Below are 15,145 nucleotides of genomic sequence, written 5' to 3' on the forward strand. Positions count from 1 at the left end.
CATTCTCCTGTATGATGCCCTGTTCTTGCCTGAATTCATCTGACAGACATTAAAAGACTAGGGTGCAGGGCAGAGGACGGGACAGAGACCCCAGCACCTGTACCTCTCACTGCTTTGAATGGAATCCCTTCCATTGAAGGCCAGAGAAGGTTCAGATGACACTAGACAAGGGAGAAGGGTCCCTTCCTTGTTTGGGTCTGTGCTGGGAGCTACATAGGTGCTAGTTGTCACACCCCTTGGCCCCTTTAGTAGTGGGCAGTGTAGGTGAGCAGGCTAAGGACGGAGAGGTGAAGCTCCTTGTCGGTTGCATGAGGAACTAAGGACACACACTTGATGGCACAGTTGTGGCTCCAAGAGTCCACAGGTCCTGCAGACCCATCTGAGGGGAGACAGGCAATACTTGTCTCGTGAGGAGAGCTGTCATGGGGCCTGTGACCTGCGGAAGGAAGCAAGAGAAGAGTCACCAGAGCACGGAAAGGCGAAGCTGACCTAAGACTTGCGATTTGTAGCTGCAGGAGGGGGTGGTAGACATGGTGAGGGCTGACGGTTGGTGATGCTCATGGCCGGTTAGAGAATTTGCATGCTACAGGGTCTGTTTTGCAGACTGAGATTATTAGACCAGAGGAGAGGCAAGAAAGACAGACTTGGGTCATTTGGGGCAGGAGTTCTCCCGGATCACAGAGCTGAGATAAATCTTTCCTCTGGGGTATGTGTCAGTGACATGCTCCTATGAAGACAAGGATCACAATTCACACACACAGCAGAGTGTCCTAAAGGAGATGAATGCTCAGGACCCCCAGAGGGAGGGGAAGGCATGAGCAAGAGGAACTGGCTCCTGACGTGTGGTTTCCTCAGACCTGCCCCGCCTAGGTGGACTGAATCTCCCTTCAACTGACCTGTTCTCCCGTGGCTGGGAAGGGGTGAGGACCTACAGCAACTGAGGGCTGGGGAGAGAAGATCTGCTCTGTGAGTCAGACAGTGGACAGTGGCTGGTGTCCAGGGTGCCATGGTGGGGACAGGTGGTGGAACCTTCTGGTTCCCCGTGGTCAGTGGCTGTGCTTACCTTGGGTGGACAGTGTTGGCTTGTCCTCACTGCGAATGCTCTTACTTCTTGCTCTAGATAAGTGGGAGACATTGTCACTGTTGTTTGGTTCCTCGGTTGGGGAGCACGCTGGGAGCCCCCTGTGAGCCCCCTGTGAGCCCCCTGTGAGCTATGACTCCTGGGAGCCATGATTCCTGGGAGGCCCCTGGGAGCCCCCTGGAAGCCATGATTCCTGGGAGCACCCTGGGGACCATAATTCCTGGGAACGATGATTCTTGGGAGCACCCTGGGAACCATGACTCCTGGGAGCTGCTTGGTGTCCTCACTAAGCATTCACACTGCGGCTGCCGCTGCCTTTCTTGGTGCTGCATCCTTTTCTAAGCTGTCCCCTCCCCTCCCTTCCCCTCCCCTCCCCTCCCAGCCTTTGCTCCTTTCCCCTGTCATTTTTCTATCTTTCTACCTGGTGCCGGGGATGGTACTTGGGGTGAGCGGATCTTTTGAGTGCTCTGCACAGTCTGTCTACGCACGCACGCACGCACGCACGCACGCACACACAGACACACACACATACACACACGCACCCCTACTTGTCTCCCACTTGTCTCCCACAGGGAGCTGTTTCTTCCCTCCCCTGCCCCGGGTTGTCCTAGGGGACCCTGATGCTTGTGCCTCCTCTAGCTTCTCTGACCTACCTTTCTGCGCTTTCTTTTTGCTCTCTTCCAGTTCTTTCGTTCCTGCCTGTGTACTCCTTCGTGGCTTTCCGGACTGGGAGACAGAGAAATACAAAGGAATCTTTTGTTCTAAGCCCTATGGGAATGGGAGGGACCAGAGCAACAGAGAGGATTAGGGAGTCACCGGGAAGGCGGGAATTTGAGGATCCCCCAAGGAATTAATGAGAAGCAGGCACATGGGAAAGGCGAGAAGAGGCCCAGTCTAGAGACAGAGGTGAAGAAGACCTTTTCTGTTCCCAAGCAGGGAGATAGGGGAAGAGGAAAGCCACCATACTTGTCAAGTTTCTTGAAAAACACGAAATATGCCAGGCCTCCCAGGATAGCCAGCCCGGCCAGAACTTCAGCAACCAAGCTAGCCAGCATCGTGGGTGACAACAGGGGACTTTTTGACGGTTGATCTGTCATGGAAGGATATCAGAAGAGGGAATTAAAGTCATTTTATGGTGGATACTGGAAAGGCACTCTCAGCATGGTGGGCGTCCCTGTCTGCTCCTCTAGGGGATGCACCTTCTGAAAGAAGGTCCAGTGGGTGACTGGGGGAGGGGAGGTGTGAAGGGAGGCTGGATGACAGCGTGGAGTCTGGAGCAGCCTGGGGTAAAGAGTGAGACCGGAACAGGAACCACGAAACACAACATTCCTTCATCCCTCTGTATCCTTGGATGTTGCAGTAAAATAAAGCGACAAGTACCAGGCGGTTCCGTCGGGCCATAGCAACTAGAGTTAATTTATCTCGTTCTATCCTGTACCTGCCTTCCTGCATAAAGACACCAACATACACTTGTAGAGAAATGTTTCGTTTTGTTTTGTTTTGCATTTATTTGTTTGTGTTTGTGCATGTGTGTGTGTGTGTGTTTGGGCATGTGCCGTGGACTGTGTGAGGAGATCAGAGGACTGCTGTGGGAGTCTGTTCTCTCTACCACGTGGGTCCCGGAGACTGAACTCAGGCATTCACACTTGGCTGCAGTCACCTTTGTCCGCTGAAGCATCCCAACTGCCCCGCCCCCCTGCCCGAGTGGCTTCAGACTTGGATGCAGGAAAGGATCCCTTTCCACAGACCATATTGAGGAAGCCGGATGTCTATCCATACCAGATGGCTTTCCCCTGTGCAATCTGCAACAAGTTGCAGATCAAAGACCTCAATCGGAGAACCGAAAACTCTTAAAGCTTTTAGAAGATGGTAAAAGCTTTGTGACATCGGATTTGCCTGTGGTTTCTTGACTGTGACAGAAAAGCAGAGGTGTCAGTACTAACCGAACGATAAACCAGGTCGCTTGAAAATGGCAAACTCCAGGCATTCAGATCGCCATCCACCATCTGGTCTGGCAATCTCACTCAGGGTATACAAAGGAACCAGTACCCTGCATTGCAAGGATAGCTAAGTCCTTATGCTCTTTGCTATCTTATCAATGGAGCCAAGATAGAGAAACTTCAGTGTCCGTTGGTGGATGAATGGAAAGGCTGTGGTGTAAATACCCCTGGCTGTGTAGTTGGAACTTTCAAAAGAAGTAAACTCTGTATTGTGAGAACATGTGTGAACCTGGAGGAAAATATGCTAAGTGAACTAAATCTTGCATAGAAAAAGAAGTCTATGATCTCTCATGTGCGATCCTACTAATTGACATTTCCTGGAGAGATGTGAACATACATACTTTTGTATCAGTCCACATGAACTGGTGAGATTATTGGATAAGACACTTGACAAGGGTGTGGGTGAGGGGTTAATCATGGGAGCATAGGCAACTCAGTCAGCTGCATGCTTGTAAAGCCCACCCCAGCATATATCACAATTCAGGAAAGATGAAGCTCTAGGACACCCTGCATGGCAGGCATCTCCTCTCCACAGAAACCATTACTGGTTACATAGCTTTGGGGAGAGGCCTTGTGAAGCATGTAAGTTTTAGGAACTTTCTGAGATGTGTGAGTTTCATTGTTGTCTTAGTTAAGGTTTCTATTGTGTGAAGAGGCACCATGACCAAAGCAACTCTTAAAGGACAACATTTAATTGGGGCTGCCTTACAGGTTCAGAGGTTCAGTCCATTATCATCAAGACAGGACATAAGACAGCGTCCAGGCAGGCATGACACAGGAGGAGCTGAGAGTTTTAAGCCCAATTTCCAGCACCAGATGTGAGTTCTCTCATGTGTAGAAAGCCTTAAATCTAATTGGAAAGCAGTTAGGTATATACCCAAGAGTCACATCACTATTGTGACAATAGGCCCACCTTGCCTGGTATAGCATGTAGGGTCCATAGCCAAGCTACTAACTGTGGGTGACAGTTTCCCTTAGCAACTGTTATGATACCTTCCAGCACTAAGCAGGGGAAAGGTTCCAGTTCAGTCATAGTCTCCAACCAATGTATGTGCTGCCTTAAGCCATCGGGTAGGCAACCAACGGTAGTAGCCATAGCCTTTGCAGACTGTGTGGCTTCCCTGGATAACAATCCGTAAGAGGTATCCCACATCTGGCACTGAGATTTTTTTTTAGTCAACAACTCTATGGCTGTGGGGGTGCCTTCATTTAAATCCACTGAATAATATCTTTACTCTTCTAGATGCCTCTTACACGTCTCTAAGACAATCAATCCAAATTAGCATTATGCAACAAAATCTGAAGGCCCACCATCACTCAATCAGAGTAAGTGACAACTGATGTTAGGTTGCTATGGGGATGCTGAGAGAGAGAGAGAGACTAGCAAGGCCTAATGCAATAGTCAGAGATCTTATCCCTTATTTCAATGGCTTCATTAACAGAGTAATATTGGGTACATTGGCCGGGTTGGGGGGACTTTCTTCCATCTATCCCTCCATAATCTACAGATGTTTTCCATGAGCCACTTGAGATGTTTTCCAGGGTTGGCTGGCACTGCGTGGCCTAGCTCAGCCTCAGGGACTGTAGTCCACTACTGTTAAGATCATAGGCTGGGCAGACCGTCTCCGTGACAATTATACTCTACGTCACATGCTTTGGGGGAATAACTGTGCACCCCTAGGCCAAGCATAATATTCTCAACTCATCGTCTGTGTTTTCTGGGAGCCGCTGTGCAGGCTTTAAATCACTAACACAGCATCTGGAATTCTGTTCATTGTTTTCGTAGCTACTCTGACTCCATATGGATCCCTACGTTTGCCTTTGAGTCACCTGGACATAGTTCACTGTGCGCGTTAACATCTGTGGTGGACTGAATAGGTATGGCCCCCATAGGCTCCTGGGTTTGAATGCGTGGTCCACAGGGAGAGGTGCTATTAGGAGGTGTGGCCTTGCTGGAGGAAGTGTGTCCCTGTGGGGGGCAGGCTTTGAGGTCTCCTACGCTCAAACTACACCCAGTGTCAACACACGGTCTTCTTCTGCTTCCAGTAGATCAAGACGTAGAACTCTTAGCTCCTTCTCCATGTCCGCCTGCACACTGCCATACTTCCCACCATGACAATGGACTGAACCTCTGAAACTGTAAGCCAGTGTCAAGTAAATGTTCTCCTTTATAGGAGTTGCTGTGATCAGGGTGTCTCTTCACAGGAATGGATCCCTAAGACACCATCTTTTCTCCCCTCTTGTTAGCTTTCTTAAAAAAATATTTTATGTATATTAGTGTTTTATCTATATGTATGTCCGTGTGAGGCTGTCAGATTCCCTGGAACTGGAGTTACAGACGGGTTCTGGGAATTGAACCCAGGTCCTCTTGGAGAGCAGTCAGTGCTCTTAACCGCTGAGCCATCTCTCCAGCCCTCTTTGCTTGCTTTTGTACGTTATAGGCTTTTTGTGTCCAAATCCTTCATCTGTGACGGAATTTCTGCCCCATAAAGAACAGATCTTACCGTGGACCTGTGGAAAGCCACCAAAGTCCTCTGCCCATTCCGAGCTTCTTCCTGAATGCAGCCCTCTGTGACCCAGTGTACAGGCTACTGACTGTTACCTCTGTGCACACAGCTTTCTTAGAAAGGGCTGTCCTGTTGTTTTCCAGGTCCTAATATCAGTGGGTGATGTTAACAGCATCCCTAATAACTCATACAGCCAGTCAACTGGGGACTGGTTTCTGCCATAGTCCCTCAGGTTAGACAGCCTTTGTCTCAGGACAGACGGGTGCTCACCTCACCCAGTTCCTCTGCTTCTCAAAGCAATCCCTCCACACTCAGGCCAGAATCCCCATGATCCAGACTCTGGTTGGAGTTTTCATTGTTTGTTGGAAAGTCTTTCCTAACAAGCAGGTCGGGGCTGAGAACCCAGCTATCATTGTAGCTTCTTGCACTGAGCCTTTATGAAGGCTCCTTCTGCGTGCTGAACCATGGCTTACTCTGGGTTAAAGGTCAGACCTGAGGGCGGTCTATCACTGCTACCGTGTACTCTTCCTTGTTACTCTCGATAGCTCCCATGGGTTCTGAGTGTTTGCATCATGAGTACAGATCTGATGGAGATTCTTTTACACCATGTCTTAGTTAGTTAGGGTTTTACTGCTGTGAATAGACACTGTGACCAAGGCAAGTCTTATAAGGGACAACATTTAATTGGGGCTGGCTTACAGACTCAGAGGTTATCATTATCATCAAGGAGGGAATATGGCAGCATCTAGGCAGGAACGGTGCACACAGAGCTGAGAGATCTACCTCTTCATCTAAGGTTCCTAGTGGAAGTCTGACTTCCAGGCAGCTAGGATGAGGGTCTTAAGCCCACACCCACAGTGACACACCTACTCCAACAAGGCCACACCTCCTAATAGTGCCACTCCCTTGGCCAAGAATATACAAACCATGACAAACACATCCAGCCATCTCAACTCCTTTCTCTCTGTCTCTGGCTTTCTATCTCTCTCTGTCTCCATCCCCCCTGCCCACACCCCAAAGAGAGGCTAATGCAGTAGAGACCATCTACATGCCTTTGTCTGTTGAATCCTCTCTCATTCTAGCAAATTGTTTGTGGGAAAGAGGTGAACATCACTTTCTGCCACTAAAACAAAGGTATCTACTTATGCACTTGTCTTGTATGCACTACTCCAGTGTCATAATATATTCTGTACTCCACCAAACAGTCATGTGGTGCATCCCTTTCACCAAGGATGGCATGCCGTCCATACTGTTAGAGAAAGCTGGTCATCCTGGGATCTCCTCAAAGGACACTCCATTCTCAGTGCCCTCTGCATGCCTTGATTATATGCCCTATGATGCACCATATGGAACATGCCGCCTCCAACATTGGTAGGTGGTGTGCTGTCATATAATATGGGGAAAGGTACCATACTGAGAGTAGCTCAACAGATAAATCATTCTCACATGATCATCCCAGCTCCATGTGTTGGCAACCTTAGCTGTGGCCATGTGACTACTTCTCGCCCAACTCATCCTTGGTTCTCTAAGTCTTTATTCAGATGCCAGTTGTGTTGTGTGACTTTGACAGATCAAAGAAGTGATTTTACCCAAATTGAGCACAGTGAACCAGTGGGTTTTTGGAGTTACTTCTAGGAACATGGGCAAAGGGTTACTTAACAGGAACATGAATGATTGGAAGGCAGCCACATCACAGACAAGCCCATCTCAGCATGGGTAACAGCTCATGAATCTGCACTAGTGGGTGAGAAAGCCCACTCTCCCAGAAACAGTTACATCATACAACCTCAGGGAGAGGTGAGTAGGTGCTGTTAGTTTCAGGAGCTTCTTGAGACTTATGCGTTTGCATTCCTTCTGACCGTAACCCACTGCCCAGTTAAAAAGCCGAACTTCTATGTAACTAGAAGGCTGAAAGGTGCTTACCAGAGACTGGGTATAGGAAGAAAATATGGAGAAGCTGTTGGTAGTAGGAAATAAACTTCACACTGAGAAGAGGAGCAGGTTAGAAGTAACCCATAAAGAATTATATTTCAAAGTAGCTAAGAGGAATTTCAAATGTCTCATCATAGCAGATGTAAGATAAATGAGGTAATGGATACTAAGTGGCTAACTTAAACACTCTGTCTTATCCATAGACATCAAAGAACACATTCTACTTGTCCAAAGTATGTACAGTTAGGATGCTGGTTAAAACACTATTAACAAGTAACAGACTGAGTTTGTTATCAAGAAAGTGGAAAGACCATTTCAAAGTGCTAAAAGATGTTATGTATTATAAATCTGAGCATGGGCCAAAATATATAAAGAATTCTCACAATTCAACAGTAGTCACAATAAAAACTACAAACAGCCCAATTCAAAAAGAAGGAAAGGACCTGACATTAAAAGAAAAAAATTGGGGCTGGAGAGATGGCTCAGCGGTTAAGAGCACCCGACTGCTCTTCCAGAGGTCATGAGTTCAATTCTCAGCAACCACATGGTGGCTCACAACCATCTGTAAAGAGATCCGACGCCCTCTTCTGGTGTGTCTGAAGACAGCTACAGTGTACTTATATATGATAAATGAATAAAAAATAATAAAAAAATTAATAAAAAAAGAAAAAAAATTGCTGGGAGTGGTGGCAAACATGTTTAGTCCTAGCACTTGAGAGGCAGAGGAAGGTAGATATATGTGAGTTCAGCCAGCCTTGTCTATAGAATGAGTTCCAGGACAGCCAGGGCTGCACAGAGAAACCCTGTCTAGGCAGGGGGTAGGGGATGAACAACACAGCTCAATGAAGAACAGCAGATATAAAGGATTGTTCATGCATTACTCTGCTAATGTGAAAGGTCTGGCCAGTTGCTCTTCTGTCTTTACTTTGCCATTTCCTGCCACACCCTGATTATATATGTGTGCTGGTGACCCACACTTGTCACTGTCTGTCCCCAAAGCTAACATATAATGGCTATGAAGGTTTGTGTGTTAAAATGATAAAGTTCTGGAAATGGACTATGGCTACACAACCCTGTAAATGTCCTTAATGCCACTGAAATGCACACTTCAAAACAGCTAAAACCAGAAATACCATATATATTATATCATAAATATATTTTATACATATTATAATTCACATACTATACATATATAACATGTATATTATATATAATTACATAATAAAATATAAAATAATAAATAACAAGCAATGTGTAATATGTAACATGTAATACATATAACACATAACATGATCTAAACATATAACATAGACATATAACACATAATATATACAGACATAATGTATATTATATTTATACCATAAAAACAGCATACAGAAAGAATCCTGTGCAAGGTCGCAGTAAATGGCACACACGGGAGAGGAAACAACGCCTTCTCCATCCATAACTTCCATCTCCCTGGATTAAATCAGACTCGGGTCCTCAGAAATATTCAGAAAACCCAGAGGTGGGCTGCACATCTGTAGGAGCAGCACCTGGACGTGGAGGCAGGGGGATCGAGAGTCCAAGACAATCGTCATCTCCATCCTGAGAGGATGCCTGGGCTGGGACCTGGATCTCCAAAGGAAGCAAAAGGTCCCCAACCAAACAAACCCTCTCAGAACAGCGGTGTCTGCACTGAAAGCTGCACAGAGCGTTTGCTGGCCTCGTTCTCACTCACAGACACTCGCGTGGTCTAGCTCTGGCGTTGTCTCTCATGCCGGAACCTGAACATGACACACAGCGTGTGCGAGGATTCAGACTCACCTGGAAATACTGCCGTCTTTGCAAGGAACGAGACCACCCACGGGTTCTGGTATCAGTGGGTCTCCCGGAGCCTTTTCCCATGGGTCCCAAGGACCACGTGTCAGACTCAGGGCTTAACTCTTAGCCACTTTGTAATTGGGTTTCCTGTTTGGGTTTTATTTGTGTATATGTAATTTAGAGACAGGTTCTTGCTCTGTAACTCAGGCTGGTCTTCCTCTCCATCCTCCTGCCTCAGCCTCCCAAGTGTGGGAGAATAGTGGATAATACCACACCTCAGTCTATGGCTGTCTCAGCTGACATTCTCTTCCCTGGGTCTGTTGTCTATTTTGCACAATATCGGTAAAGAATCCCCTAGTACGGGGACTTGGAGATGGTCCAGTGCCATAGCTCCATGAACAAAACTTCCTGAAGTTGGCTCTCTATAACCCAGGTAGAGGTAGGAGGGGAGAACTTAAGCATGTCTTCTGAGGGGGTTGCGGGGAGGGACTCTGTGAGGGGGGGGGACCAAGAGGGGGCAATGATTGTGGTGTAAATAAATAAATAACACCCCCAAGAGCCAAAAAAAACAAAAACAAAAACAAACAAACAAACAAAAAACCCAAAGAAATCCCGTGGTCAGATGTGGGAGGGAAGGAACTCGGGTCACTCACAGAGCACGGCCAGCTTGACTGGATCACTCAGCCTGGTGTTGAGGGGGTTGGAGACCTCACACTGGTATGCCCCGGCATCCTCCTTTGTGACGGGGTCTATGGTGAGCCTTCTGTTGTTCCAGGAGAACGTCATCCTGTCTGTGGCCTTCAGCTTCTGATTGTTGAACGTCCACCAGATGGAAACTCCAGTGTTTTCTGATATGCAGGTCAGGTCCACAAAATGGTGTTCTAAGACTGTTTCATTTTTGACTTGGATATGGGGCTTTGGCAACTTCTCTGTGAACATACAGAAGAGAGGACTAGCTAAAGGGAGTCTCTCTTTACAGAAAGGTTTCAACCAGCTCTCAGGGACCATCGAAGAAAGCATAAGATGGCCTTGAAGTCGTCTCTAGCACTGTAGAGATCCTCCATCTTGGTTCAGGAGACAGGCTATAGGGAGAGTAAGGGCCTGCTTAAACCTCCTCTCATCTACTGCGCCCCCTGGCTTGACCTTGGGACATGTCTCTAGCTTTCACATCAAGAACCTCTTCTAGGCTCCAGCATCCAACACCTTCACTATCAGGGAACTCTAGATATCCATACAAAATAGTAAGTTTCATTATGACAGTTTCAAGAAACCCATCTCACCCTACTATATTCACACTCATTCTATAATTACTTCTCTATGTAGATATTTTCTATATATAGATATTATATAAATAGATATACCTATATGTTTATATAGACAGATATTATTCTTGTTTTCACTTCTTATATACATACATACATACATACGTACATATATGTATACCTTCCATATTTCCTTTCCCTCCCAAGCAGGGATCCCACAGTGAAACTATCTGTCTTTCCTGTGCACCAAATGTCCACAACGTCCCAGGACGCATTGTCAGAGCAAGGGCCCAGCTCAGAGACATCTACCCCAAAGCTCACTTTTCTCAGTCAGACGCCTGACTCCATGAAGGTCCTGGCATTGATTAGCTTCAGGGTTTACCCAGATTCTGGATAGGTGTTTCAGGGTTTCTCCACCACCCATCCTGTCCAACTGTAGATAGAGTCAGACTGGAACCAGTCAGCAGGGCAGGAGCAGAAGTGAGGAGAGCTGTGAACTGCTGTGTACCTTGGAGGTGTCTGTTGGGGGTGAAGTGTTCCCATCCCCATGCATGTTCCTGTGTCCTGGCGTCCTTTGTAGATTACAGAGAGTGTAAAAGATGAGAGGCCACACAGAGAATGAAGGAGGAGCAGGATCCCCTCCATCCTCCTACCTAGGAGGCACTAATCCTCTTTGAAATCCATGTCTCCAAGTGAGCAGAGAGAAGTCAGTGTATTCAGGGGAAGAGAGCATCTCCTGGGTCAAGGCACTCTAGGGAGAACTAGGGTTTACGGTGGACAGGAGCTATGGACTTCCTTCTTCCCTTCTCTTCACAGAAAACCAGACCCCACCCTCAGAGATTGGTCCTGATGTTACAAGAAGCCACTTACCCACTATGATAACTTCCTTGACCTTGGAATTATTGCGGCCAGTTGCTGCGTTGTTGACGAGGCAGGTATAAAGTCCATTATTACTTATGCTGACCTGGTGGATAGACAGCTCTTGTCTAGCGTTCCAGGGTTCTCCATTGACATTCCAGGAATAGTGTGCTTTGGGGTGAGACACTGCTTGGCAGGAGAGCCACATGCTCCTGCCTTCCTCAAAGTATTTGTACGGGGGAAATATTTCAGGGGTATCTGGGCCATCTGGAGGAAAGAGAAAGACAAGATTGCCATAAAAGGACACAGAGGATCTTGTCTGGTAGGAGGTCAGTGTGGCCCTGAGCAGGGTGACAACATAAGTCATAAAGCAGTTGCCTCTGAGGGCTTCGGGTCCCTCTCCAACATTCCACAAACACAGAGGACCCCACCCACACCCTGTCAATTAAAACCTTAAACATGAGGCATGCCCTGCTTTCTGTCAGTAGTATTAATCCCCAGCCCCTCCCGAATGGAACAGCCCCTCCATTGTCTGTCTAAAGTCTTGGTCTGCCAGGATGTGCGTGGAGCAGATGGTGTGGCCAGTCTGGTTCAGGGGCAAGTGTCAGTGTCACGGAGCAGAGCATTGCATGTGCACTGGACGGCAGGGATAAGAAGTTACTCACAGAAAACATCCAGAGTGAATGGATCACTATGGAAGGCACCCAGTGGGTTCTTGGCTTCACATTCATAGCGTCCTCTGAAATGCCTAGAGACCCTGAGCAAAGTGAGAGTTGCGTTATCCCGAGACAGGGCGATGCGGTCATCAACTCGAAGCTTCTTACCATTCAGATGCCACAGGTAGGTTGTTTTCCGGAAGAGAGGGTCACAAGTCAGCTCGACGGTGTCTTGGCCCTCAACAGCAGTGGTCCTGTTGCTTCGTATGGAGGGCTTGCTTAACAGAGCTGTGTAGACAACAGAAAAGAATGATCTGTGTGGTACAGGATACCTGGAAAGGCCTCTTCCAACAAGGGTGCGTATCTCTCACCCGTCCACCAAGGAGCCACAGATAGATGTACAAGACTCTGGGCACTCTGCCCATGGGCACTGGGTGTGGGAGAAGTGCGGGCTTTCCACATGGGAGCTCAGTGCCAGAGTTTGGATGTGGACTGATTCACCCTGTGAATGGAACAGGGGCTGTTCCATTCGGGAGGTGCTGGGGATCAATACTACTGACAGAAAGCAGGGCATGCCTCATGTTTAAGGGAATGGCAACAGCAGTCCTGCCTGGCCCTGCTGCCCTCACTGCCTGACCTACACACACACACACACACACTCACACACACACACACACACACAAATACACACACACACACACACACACACACATATACACACACACACACACATACACACACATACACACACACACACACACACACACACACACACACACACACACAAATACACACACACACACACACACACACACAAACACACACACACATACATACACACACACAAATACACACACAAACACACACAAATACACACACAAACACACACACAAAATACACACACACAAATACACACACACAAACACACACACACACACACACTCACATGGCCAAGCCCAGGGAAGTCACCATGGGGAGACAGAAGTGGGGGAAGGGGAAGAGAAAGAAAAAGAGAAAGAGAAAGAGAGAAAGGGTGCACATGCAGGCACAGAGAGAGAACAAAAGGTCTGGCATATATGAGGATGAGCCTCTGGGGGAAGGGCAACTCAGCCCCCGGGGAGGGGAGTTCAGGGTTGGGGGCAGGGTTTGCCAGGTAGAGACTGGGGGATGCTTGAAGAACCTGGAGGCCAGATCTGCTTTGGTATGAAAAATATGTACCTCAGCCCCTTATTGGGCCTGAAACCAAATACTTAGGTCACCAGTGTGCTTGGGTCCCATCCACTGTTGTTCTTGGCCGCTCAGCCTGAGCTTGGCTGAGGCTTGGCTTTCCCAGGCTGTCATGTTGACAAGTCACTGTGGGCATCCATTGTCCATAGTCTTTCCTAAGCACAGAGAGGCGATCAGACCACGTACGGAAGACTTGAAGTGAGACTGGTATTGGTTCAGCAGTCATCCCAGATCCCAGTGTCAGAGTGAGGGGGACAGGCAGGCCTAAGATAGAGAACCTTGTTCTTGTGTCTAAGAGGAATGTCTCTCTAGAGCTCAGCCAGTCTTAGGCTAGAGTCTGGAGTCCTTCAGGACTACAAATGGTTCTCCTGTAGTGAGATCTGTGAGTCCTGTGACAGGGACAGAACTACTCGCAGGAAGTGTGCCTTGTCTGTGACACTAAATGTGGGCAAATGCCATGTCATATTAGTAAGTTTCAAAGAGTAGATGTCCGTAGCTGCACTGGAGAATCTAGCGTGCAAAACGCTTTATCCTTCTATTTTGACCCCAGGAACCACAGCTGTATCAAGTTCTCCCAGATGGGGCAACTTGGCAGCAAACTCCTAGACTTGAGCTGACAACAGCTTCAGAGTGTCACTGAGTAAGAGGACCCAGAGACAACCTGAGAACACAGCTGCATGTCGAAGTGGGTCAGCCCATGCCAGCCATGGCTGCTACAACTCCCTCTTGAAAGTTTTAGGAAGCAGTGACATATTGAGAAGGAGCCAGGAGTCTCGGTCTCCCTGGGAATCAGTACACCGCGGAATCAGTTTACAGTGAACTACAATGGAAGTCATTTCTGTCCTGTCCTGTCCTTGTGACTTACATCACACGCCAGTCACAGAAGAGACCTGGGTCACACACAGGCAGCTAGAGCTTTGGTTAATGGCGGAACCTCGTGGGAGCTTCAGCTTCCTCAGCCTCTGTGTTCTCTACTACCGTTCTGCAGGCGTGGTCTGGCCTCAGGTGCAGACAGGAAGGGAACTGGACAGTCAGCCTTAATGTGGGAAGGGAAGAGAGAAGCCAGCTCCACTTGTGATAAGAGAGGAAAGAGATGGGCAGTGAACAGAGAGATCCAGGGATCTTACAGTGACTGCTAAGCCCCCGTAGACCATAAACCACACAGTTGCCTCAGAAATAAGCCAGAAACTCAACTGAGAGCCATTGTGAAATGGCTCCTGGGTGAGCCTTACGAACACGTATGTGTTCACAGGAATGGGGCAGGACCAGCCTCAAGTACGGACCGAGAGTGGGTTTGTGCAGAGGTCTAGACCTACACAGGTTGCGGCATCTAAATAGCTTGCAGGTTCATTCACTCACTCACAGCTCGCCCCTCAGTATGTGGTCTGCGCTGGCCTAGAGCTTTGTCAGTCTTCCCTCCCTGGCCTTCCAAGTGCTGGGATTGAAGGTTAACGCTATCTCGCCTGGGTTTCCTCCATTCTTTATCACAAAACTATTAGGAGTTGTCTAATCTTTGGGAATCTGTCCTGGTCCAGTGTCCAGTGAAGAGGGAGAGAGCATTGTTCTTTTCTTTATCCTCTACCGGGAGTGTTCCCACCACATCCGTCAAAGGGATACATGATTTTAAGTCCAGGAGGTCAGCATGTGCCTGGAGGACGGGCTTAGACACTGTCTTGATTCACGTGACTCTCGCAGAGGAGGAGGATTATGTGCATGCTCTAAGGCACAGACCAGTCTCACCCCCAAGCTTCCTGTCTATTAGGACAGTCCCTGCCACAGGCACCTCAGAAGGAATCCAGTCATAGAGAAGAGGACTGTG

General features: G+C 48.0%; 1 protein-coding gene across 1 annotated transcript in view; it reads right to left on the reverse strand.

Moving 5' to 3' along the window:
* Nucleotides 1–420: 420 nt before the first annotated feature.
* LOC116893387 (carcinoembryonic antigen-related cell adhesion molecule 6-like) overlaps nt 421–15,145 on the reverse strand; it is a 17,725-nt gene continuing 3,000 nt past the window's right edge. Inside the window, exons 3-7 of the mRNA XM_032895182.1 lie at nt 12,109–12,387; nt 11,456–11,710; nt 9,977–10,252; nt 2,048–2,171; nt 421–436 (exon numbers count right to left, since the gene is read on the reverse strand). Of these exons, the coding sequence (XP_032751073.1) occupies nt 421–436; nt 2,048–2,171; nt 9,977–10,252; nt 11,456–11,710; nt 12,109–12,387 (950 nt within the window). The remainder of the gene's footprint in view (nt 437–2,047; nt 2,172–9,976; nt 10,253–11,455; nt 11,711–12,108; nt 12,388–15,145) is intronic.

This window comes from Rattus rattus, chromosome 2, assembly GCF_011064425.1.
Source record: "Rattus rattus isolate New Zealand chromosome 2, Rrattus_CSIRO_v1, whole genome shotgun sequence".
Taxonomy (NCBI): Eukaryota; Metazoa; Chordata; class Mammalia; order Rodentia; family Muridae; genus Rattus; species Rattus rattus.